The sequence below is a fragment of the Oncorhynchus mykiss genome, chromosome 22 (genome assembly GCF_057628025.1).
Source record: "Oncorhynchus mykiss isolate SJ-2025 chromosome 22, ASM5762802v1, whole genome shotgun sequence".
Taxonomy (NCBI): Eukaryota; Metazoa; Chordata; class Actinopteri; order Salmoniformes; family Salmonidae; genus Oncorhynchus; species Oncorhynchus mykiss.
This window is the reverse complement of record NC_143043.1, coordinates 21,943,324-21,953,043: the sequence shown is the minus strand read 5'-3', so window position 1 is coordinate 21,953,043 and position 9,720 is coordinate 21,943,324. Positions and strand designations below refer to the sequence as shown.

The 9,720-nt window shown below is 40.7% G+C and overlaps 1 protein-coding gene across 2 annotated transcripts; it reads right to left on the bottom strand.

The window, feature by feature from the left end:
- Positions 1-1,941: 1,941 nt before the first annotated feature.
- bcs1l (BCS1 ubiquinol-cytochrome c reductase complex chaperone) lies at positions 1,942-6,938 on the bottom strand. Of its 2 annotated transcripts, none has more exons than XM_021579235.3 (8): positions 6,762-6,938; positions 6,071-6,449; positions 4,187-4,326; positions 3,824-4,018; positions 3,623-3,686; positions 3,190-3,362; positions 2,492-2,609; positions 1,942-2,391 (listed from the first exon to the last, which is right to left on the bottom strand). In XM_021579235.3, exons 2-8 carry the CDS (start codon positions 6,388-6,390, stop codon positions 2,139-2,141), a joined length of 1,263 nt encoding a protein of 420 aa, XP_021434910.2. In that variant the 5' UTR covers positions 6,391-6,449; positions 6,762-6,938; the 3' UTR covers positions 1,942-2,138. The 2 variants fall into 2 exon arrangements, with proteins under 2 accessions (XP_021434910.2, XP_090071847.1); XM_090215721.1 differs by having other exon boundaries at positions 6,792-6,924.
- Positions 6,939-9,720: the final 2,782 nt, after the last annotated feature.

Here is a 9,720-nt window from a genome sequence, read left to right as displayed (position 1 = left end):
TCCCATGGGGGACCAGTATGAAAAATTATGAAAATCTCACTACTGTAAGTTGCTCTGGATAAGAGTGTCTGGAAAATGAATGAACAAACCAATTCAGTGTTTAGGGTTCTACCTGGAACCAAAAGGGTTCTTCAAATTATTCTCCTATGGGGACAGCCGAAGGACCCCTTTAGGTTCTAGATCGCACCTTTTTTTCTAAGTGTGTGACTCTGTTTTACCTGCAACAGGCATCTTCAGCACAGAGTAAATTGCATCTGCATGTGGTGGATTAGTCTGACCTAACATGTAGAATAATTGAACAGCATTAGAAAGACAGTAATGATCCCTCTACTCTTTAATCCAGTATATTCGCTATTAGAAAATGCAGGGGGCACTAACAACCATGCATAATATGGCGTCATGGATCAGTTGATTCCTTAAAGCTGGGAAGGTCTGCAGTGTATGAAGTCTGTCCATCCCACTTACACTACTGTTTTGAGTAATTAACTATCGATTGAATAGATCAAGGTCTTCCACAATCATGTTTAATCAGTCGTGTTATAGCTGATCTGGGGGGAAAAAAACTCCAGGATCAGATTTGCCCACCCCTGCCTTAGAATATTACTAATCTATTAAATAATTAAATGTGATAATTGATTACATGGGAGGCTAATTGAGAAAAAAAATTAACATTTACATCATAGTCATAGCTTTACATGATTCATAGAGTACATTAGATCCGAGCTTGAAGTGAGAAGAAACAAGCGGACTGACCATTTTTAGTAGGCAGATAAGCAGCGGCAGTAGATCAACGGCCACGATCAGTACCCCATCGGAACCAGGATTCAAACTAGCAACCCTCCGGTTGATGGCACACTCTCTAACCGCTAGGCTACCTGCCGCCCCGCCCCATAAGCTGGAGATATGAAGGGATGGAGAATCTGACTTTACTACAGAACATCCCATTGGGCAACCAGCTTAGCCCGCTGGGTAATTGCTGGGTGGGGGGGGGGGGGAGAATCCTTCATCTTGACTGTATCCAGAGTAGGTGAATGTAGAGTAATTAGTACTAAAACACAAAGAAATGTCATTAAATGACACAACCACTCATCTAAAATAAAACTCCCAAAGTATACAATTATGTTGTAAATCAAGGAGAAAATACAATAGTGATAAACCCAAATGATTGACACATACACTTACAGAAGCGACCCTATCTCCATTCTGTCCAAACAGTGTGACACCTATGTAAACTGCTGTATATATATATAGTAGACCTCCTCCACTTCCTAAATAAAGTAAGCTAGGTTGCATAAGACAGAGCAAAAAATAGAGAAAAAAACGTCACACGTATTAACATTTGATCTCTACTCAACGTATCTTTCTGTGGAGCTTACTCTTACAAAGAGGAAGTAGATGGGCATAACTTTACATCTTGGACCTGTTCAGAGTTTGTCAGTTACGAGCAATGACTGTTAGTACAATATTGCATTATATGATTACTGGATTAGTTTCTACAGTAATTATATTGTAATATTGCAGTACTTAGTTTTCTCCCAATCTCAAAACTCAGTAATACAGGTACCAACCAACCTCAAATCAATAACATTGTATAAGCTAGGGACGTCAATACTTAAGCAGTTGCCAAACACAGATTGTGACAGAGACTTCTCAAATCAACCTATGAGAAAGGCTACCTAGGTGAAGGTAGACTTATGCCAATCTGCAATCAAATGCAGAGTGGATTTGAGAAATGTGTTTGATTTGCACAGCAGCGTGTCCCGGTAGGAGGGAGTTGAGACTTGTTATAGAAGTGTGGTTCTGTGAACTGGATGGCTTCTCAGACAGAATTTCCCTTGAATTATCAAAATTCTTAGAATTCGGAGAGTGTAATACATGCCACAACCCTTTTACTTTGAATCTCTATATACTGTAAATACCACGTCAATAGTACCAACTTACTCACGTGCCTTTGATTTTATTTAAAATCATTTACTCACTCACTTTTATTCAGTATGTGACTTGGCAATGAAAAAAAGCACATAAAAAGTTTGAGAAGTTACAGCATTTTCCGTCTCAAACAGAGTCTCTAACTTCTCCTTTCGTGTCAAATGACGACTTCTTCTGTGACCTTCCTTCGCAGAGTCCTTTAAGTCTCCTCACTCCTTCATCTTGGCCACGTTGTCTATGGAGCCCGTTGGGTCTATTTTGAACAGCATGAAGTGCCCCTGCACCTGGGCAGCACTGATGTTGGGGTGGGTGGCCAGCGCACTCTCCGCAAAGCGGTCCCCCTCTGTGGCCGACTCAGCTGGGTAGAAGCGTCGGAACATCTGGGTGAGCTGCCAGTGGGTGCAGTGGCCCACATATTGTTTCAAGTCCACACGGCCCGGCCTGATCAGAGCTGGGTCCAACCTATAGGGATGAAGGAAGATGGTAGTCAGGATACACAAAGGATTAGATCACAATACAAAATGTTGCTAGATACTGTATTAAATCTCAAGGTGGCTCATACCTGTCTATGAAGTTGGTGGTCATGAAGACTATTCTGGCCTCTGACGAGGCCACTCCATCCAGAGCATTGAGGAGGCCACTGAAGGTCAGCCTGCCCATGCCCTGGTAGGCCAGAGGGCCTGTGGGACAGAGAGATGCAATAATGAGTCCTAAAGAGCAACCGAACTGGAAGGAAGAGTATTGTTTTTATTTTATTAAACCTTTATTAAAGTAAAGAGTCTTGATCGAACCGTCTCCATAGTAAGCATAGTGAATGACAATCAAGTAAACATTAACTAACCAACAGTTGAATGCGGAAGTTTATATACACTTAGGTTGGAGTCATAAAACTCCTTTTTCAACCACTACACAAATTTATTGTTAACCGACTTGCCAAAACTATAGGTTGTTAAGACATCTACTTTGCGCATGACACAAGTCATTTTTCCAACAATTGTTTACAGACAGATTATTTCACTGTATTACAATTCCAGTGGTTCAAAAGTTTACATACACTAAGTTGACTGTGCTTTTAAAGAGCTTGGAAAATTCCTGAAAATTATGTCATGGCTTTAGAAGCTTCTGATAGGCCAATTGACATCATTTGAGTCAATTGGAGATGTACCTGTGGATTTATTACAGACCTCTACATGCTTTGGAAGTAGGAAAATCGGCAAGATCGGCAGTGTTTCAAATACTTGTTCTCCCCACTGTACATACTTTCGGTGGGCAGCAGCTCTCGGCTGACGAAGGCGGCGTCCACGTCCTCCAGCAGGATGATACTCTGCTGCGGCGCCACGCTCAGCAGGTGGTTGAGGCGGTCGTCAGACAGGCTGCGGTCGCTCAGACTCATCAGGCAGATGCTGTAGCCCAGCTCTCCAGCCAGGGCAGTGCTGAAACACACAGACAGAGCATGCAACAACAAAACATTCAGTTCAAGGAGGCTAATGCCATCTCGGTAAACTGGGCCAATTGACAACAGCAAAGGTAAGTGGAAAATCGTGTCAACTTGTATTTTGAGAGATCTATCCCTTTAAACTGAATAAATGTTTATAAGGGATTATACACAGATAAGTGTGGAGAGTAAACACCACTAACACGAAGCTTCAAAGCAAGGTTGGGGCTGCCATACTACCATCATCAGCATACTCACATGAAGCTGCTTTTCCCACAGCCTGGAGGTCCATACAGCAGATAACCTCTCCTGTAGGGGATCCCTGAATGCAGAATACAAAACACAACCACATTAACCCTGACAAAACCACACACTCATCTTTGTATGGTGAAAAGGAATGGGGTCAATTCAATTTCAAAACAGCTATTCATTTGTCATTAATTACTGAATTGGAATTACCTCGGTCTGTGTACCACTTGGGGTTTCCGATGAACTCCTTCACATCATCTACAATCCTATCGGCCAAGCCCTCTTCCAGGACCACTGAGCTGAGGGGCCGTCGTCGCCGTGGGAACCCAAAGGGCCTCCACTCGGAGCCCAGGGCCGTGTACATCACCGTCCGACCCTCCTCCTGCTTCAGGGCCAACTCCCTGGCTGCATCACACCCAAACAGACAGACAGAGCCAATCAACTCCATATCACAAGCTAGTAATACAGCCAATCTCCCTTATCTGCAACAGCCAATCAAATCAGATATCAAGTTGTGTGCACATTTTCCTGGGCCACTCTCAGTGTCTACTTGTCTAGATGATTCTAGTGTACCTTCTTGCAGGATGTTGAAGAAGACGTCTCTGTTTCTGCCCATGGCGGTGAACGTGACTGACTCCCAGGGAGTGCCTGTGTGGAGATCCACCATCTGTTTCTCTCTGGTCCTCTCCACTCGGATCCACTTCCTCCCATACCTGCACTCAAACAGGGATGGCAGTCAGCACAAAGTTTACCAACTCACACTGAAACAAAAGTGTTTTTCTAAATTCTGGTATGTGTTGCTACAGAGCTGTGTACATATACAGTCAGGTCCAAAATAATTGGCACCCTCGATAAAGATGAGAAAAAATAAAATAAAGTGAAAATTTAAAATGTTATATTAATACAATTGCTCAAAGAAGGAGAGGCAACCAGTTTTCTGCTAAAATGTCCTGATACTGGGTAAAGTTCATGACGCTGTTGACCTTAACAAAGACCCCGTGTGGCTCAGTTGGTAGAGCATGGCGCTTGCAACGTTTGATTCCCACAGGGGACCACTAGGGCTGGGAATTGCCAGGGACCTCACGATACGATATTATCACAATACTTAGGTGCCGATACGATATGTATTGCGATGAGATACTATGATTTCATTAAGATTAGATGTTCCAATCCTATTGCTCCCCATATGTCTGCTGCAGAGGGATAAAAGAGAGCCATGAGAAAACTAGTTTTGATCAGTCATGGAAATAAAAGTGCTGAAAACAAATTGGCTCCATATTTAAAAAGAAGATGGAGAACAAGCTATGAAGGAAAGACACGAGTTTTGGTGCAGGTAAAGCCAAATAGCGCAAAAATATTGCAATATTGTCAAAATGATATATAAAAAAATAATATCCCGATATGTAACCTCACCAATATTTTCCCCCCAATCACTAAGTAGGTATCGGGTTCTTTTATGAATATGCATATTTCTTTCTACGCAAAACTCACCACTTGTGTGCATGGCCAAAGAGCTCTATTTTCATGTAATCGGACCATAGCATCAGTTCCAATCCAAGTGCCAATGCCATTTAGCTATCTCCAGGCATTTGCATTTGTTGGATGACATCAAAAAACATCTCTTTCGCCACACACACCAGTGTTGGGTTTTGCGTCGAAAGAATGATATTCAGAAAATAACCACTTACCTACTGTAAAATATGGTGGTGGATCTTTGATGTTACTGGTCCTGGTGCCCTTGTTAAGGTCAATGGCATGATGAACTTACCCAGACAGTAGCAGGAAATTTTAGCCAAAAACCTGGTTGCCTCTGCCAGGAGGCTGAAACTTGGCCACAAGTCAATCTTCCAGCGAGACAAAATCCACACAAAAAAAATGTTAATTGACCACAAAATCTACATTTTGCAATGGCCATCTCAGTCTCCGGACTTGAATCCCATTGAAAACCTGCGGTTTGATTTGAAGAGTGCAGTCCGTAAGCTCAGACAAATTATATAAAGGATTTGTAAAGATTCTATATGGAGGAATGATCTAAAATCCCTCCCAAGACTCAGTGCTGTAATCCTCGCAAAGTGAGTTATTAAAAAGGTATTGAAAAAATAGTTTTTACCCCCCATATTTTTTTGAAGAATTATTACTTATTAAAAAATACATCTTTATTTGAGTATAAAACATATTTTGAGCGCACAATATAGCTCAGTATGTTAATTTATTTTATAGTGCATTTTTTGCTCATCTTTATCAACGGTGACAATTTTGGACCTGACTGTGCCTACCCCCTACCTGTGAAGAGATGTCCTACTTTATAGTATCTATTGACAATGTTAAGTTCCGCATATATTTTCTCACATCAGCTCAGAGAAAAACAGAGCAGAACTATGAGAGTCCACTACGACAACTAATCTCTAACTAATCAGAGAGTACAGTCAGGGTTATTGAGTCTTGTCAACATTTTACCAGATTATGTGGTTGCCAGGGCTGGGGTGGAAGTCAAACTGTGTGTGTACCCGTCCACTCTCGTGCTGCATGTAAGAGGTCTCCACACTCAGGTGCTGCGTGTGCTTGGCGTGCTTGGTGATCCAGCTCAGCAGCCAGTGGTAGCTCTTGTCCCGACTGGGCACCTCCAGGGTGATCATGTAGTTCCTCCGGAAGAAGATCATCCCAAATTGAGCTGATTTCCTGGCCACAGCAATGGCCGAGCCCACCCCCACCAGTCCAAAGCCAGCCCCAAAGTAAGGGTTGTCCTTCAAGGCATCCACGAAGTCTGATAGAGGCATGGTCCTTGTGTTTCCTAGCTATGTAGCTAGGCTACTCAGAAGCTATACAACACCTCGACCTAGAAGAAAAATAAGACTTTCTTACAGCTAGCTAAATTACAGTCAGTATCATTATTAGTTAGCTAGCTAAAGAGGCTCAGGCTGGTTGGATGTCTTGCTCTGATCACGCCGGTAAACTTAAATGTCAGAATGTTGTAACAACAGACAGAATATTTGAGTTTGTACAAAGCTAGCTAATTAGCTGGCTATATTATAGCTTTCGGACACAACATCGGGATTTGTCTAAATCAAATCTGTTTATTGTTTTTTATTGGTTGGAGTTCAACCAATACACAGACACCTGATGTTGTGTCCCAAAACTTATTACATACGTTATGAGCATCCCAAAGAGGTGTCCTCACAGTCTTCCCTTTCCAGTTTCATTCCTAGAACCATGGCACCCTTGGCCTTGTTACACTACAGATTTGGCATATAATTTCCACAGTGCTGTCGCGATGCTGTGGTTTGGTTCATCAGCGTCTCGTCAGCAACACTAAAAAGGTACTTCCGGGTCACGGAATTTCGAAAATGTTTCTAATAAAAGTCCCCAACGTAATAGTAGAAAACTGTCAATAACCTGTATTTATTCACGATATATGGAAATTGTCTAAACATGAACAACTATTTATATTTGTTCATATTTAAGTGACAATTGCATTAAAAATGGTCCGAGGTCAAATAAATGCCCCCAATGCAAATAAATCACCTTGTATGAAATACATATTGGCTTATAGAGCTAAACCTATTCTAGGTGCTGCAGTAAAAGTATTGTAGAGAATACTCAGTAGGGTAGGTAGAATGAATATATAGTGGCATTTCATGTAGCACTGAATTACACAGAGTGTTGCTGGCCTTTTAGTATATTTTCAATATCATACATTTTCAGTCGCTCAGAAAAGGATAGAAAAGCAAACATCTTAAATTAAATGGATAAGTTATTGTTCTGGACACTGTGAATGCACTAGATTTCCATGTGCCATATTCAGGTGATATCATACATTCAGATGAAGATGGTATAAAGACCATTTCGAGCACACTCACTTTTCCAAAATGTGATTATTGCTCAACAGGACAGTTAAACCTCACTGTCCTCAAACCAATCCATGCTGCCTGCTAATTATCTATAGGCTGTTTCAACTTGTCAATTTCTAATTATTTTCAAAAAGCTGTATTTTCTAACAACAGTTTGAATTGAGGTGTGTTCCGCCTCCTCATTAATTCACATAGAAGTAGCCCATTTCACTGTTGCGGGCAATTTACAGTACCAGTCAAAAAATTGGGATGCGTAGGACAGCAGAGTGAAGGGAAAGCAGCCAACAAGTGCTGAGCATATGTAAGAACTCATTCAATGACTGTTGGAAAAGCATTCCAGGTGATGCTGGTTGAGAGAATGCCAAGAGTGTGCAAAGCTGTCATCAAGGCAAAGGCTGGCTACTGAAGAATCTCACTTGTTTGCTTAATTAACACTTTTTTGGTTACTACATAGTTTCCATGTGTTATTTCCTAGTTTTGATGTCTTCACTATTATTCTACAATGGAGACAATAGTAAAAAATAAACAAAACCCCTGGAATGAGTAGGTGTGTCCAAACTTTTGACTAGTACTGTATATACAGAAACACACAGACACACTTTTTTTTTTACAATATTTTTCATTTTTTCTTCCCTTTTTGTAAATGTATTTCTATAGCTGCCTAAAACTCTGTGAAGTTTTGAGAAACAGAGGTAAAATCACATACATTTCTATAACTCTCATCCCCTTGGAATGAGTGCAACCAAAACAAAACTCATCGCCAATATGGCAAAACATGCAGTCAAAATAAATGTGTGCCAGGGCTACACACTGGCTAAACACAAAACTTATTGATTTCCCACCCTTGAAAGACAATCAGCAAACAAGTTGTCATGACCATGGACATGTCTGATTTCAAGGTGGAAACTCCTGCAATATGAGAATCCAGCAAATAAGTTGGCGATTCGTGGAGCTCGTCTTTTTAAAGAAAACTAGAGGGTTATGATCGGTAAAGACCACTAGAGGGGTAGAGACCGATACATTAACCTCAAAGGGCTGTAGAGCCAGCACCAAAGCAAATGTATCCTTCTCGATAGTCGAGTAGAGTTAAGATAAGAGGTGTCACGCCCTGACCGTAGTTATCTTTGCTTTCTTTATTATTTTGGTTAGGTCAGGGTGTGACTAGGGTGGGTATGTTCGTTTTTGTATTGTCTAGGGTTTTTTGTAAGTCTAGGTATTTGTATGTCTATGGTGGCCTGAATTGGTTCCCAATCAGAGGCAGCTGTTTATGGTTGTCTCTGATTGGGGACCATATTTAGGTAGCCATTTTGTCTAGGGTATTTGTGGGTTCTTATTTTATGTTTAGTTGCCTGTCTGCACTATCCGTATTAGCGTCATGGTTAGTTTTGTTAGTTTGTTCAGTGTTGCATTTTCTTTAATAAATTAAGAATGTACGCTTACAACGCTGCGCCTTGGTCTCCTCCTTACGACGACCGTGACAAGAGGACAATATCTTTGAAAATTACCCCACAGGGTGCTAACATTGTACCCAATTTTCATACTTGTGTACAAGTAAAGATACCTTAATACAAAATGACTAGTGAAAGTGAAAGTCACCCAGTAAAATTGTACTTGAGTAAAAGTCAAAAAGCACTTGGTTCTAAATATACTTAAGTATCAAAAGTAAATGTAAATTCTAAAATATACTTAATCAAAAGTATAAATAATTTTAAATTTCTTATTGTGCAAACCAGATGGCACATTTTTCTTGTTTTTTAAAATGTACAGATAGCAACATTCAGACAATTTACAAACAAAGCATTTGTGTTTAGTGAGTCCGCCAGATCAGATGCAGTAGGGATGACCATGGATTTTTTTCTTTAAGTGTGTGAATTGGAAAAATGACTTGTGCCATGCACAAAGTAGATGTCCTAACCGACTTGCCAAAACTATAGTTTAACTAGAAAATTTGTGGAATGGTTGAAAAACAAGTTAATTACTTCAACCTAAGTGTATGTAAACTTCCGACTTCAACTGTGTGTGTATATATGCCTGTATTAACGCAACTTTCAAAATTATTCCATCAACCCCTCTGGGAGGATGTCAGTGACAGAACCTCTATCATAAAAGTTAACATTCAAATATGTGGGCACAGCAGAGCTTCAGAATAGGTGATTAGAGAGACTACCATACTTATGGGAAACAATATCCCGGACAAGCCCCCATATTGTTACATTCCCCAGCAAGAAACCAACAATTGCCACTAAAACAGAAGGAAAA

Excerpts from the sequence above, each read along its gene's own strand:
- bcs1l (XM_021579235.3), bottom strand. The coding sequence starts at position 6,390 with ATGCCTCTATCAGACTTCGTGGATGCCTTGAAGGACAACCCTTACTTT. Across the intron at positions 4,019-4,186 it reads CTTCAACATCCTGCAAGAAG|CCAGGGAGTTGGCCCTGAAG; the intron begins GTACACTAGAAT and ends GGTGTGATGCAG. Across the intron at positions 3,687-3,823 it reads CAAGTGGTACACAGACCGAG|GGATCCCCTACAGGAGAGGT; the intron begins GTAATTCCAATT and ends TTCTGCATTCAG.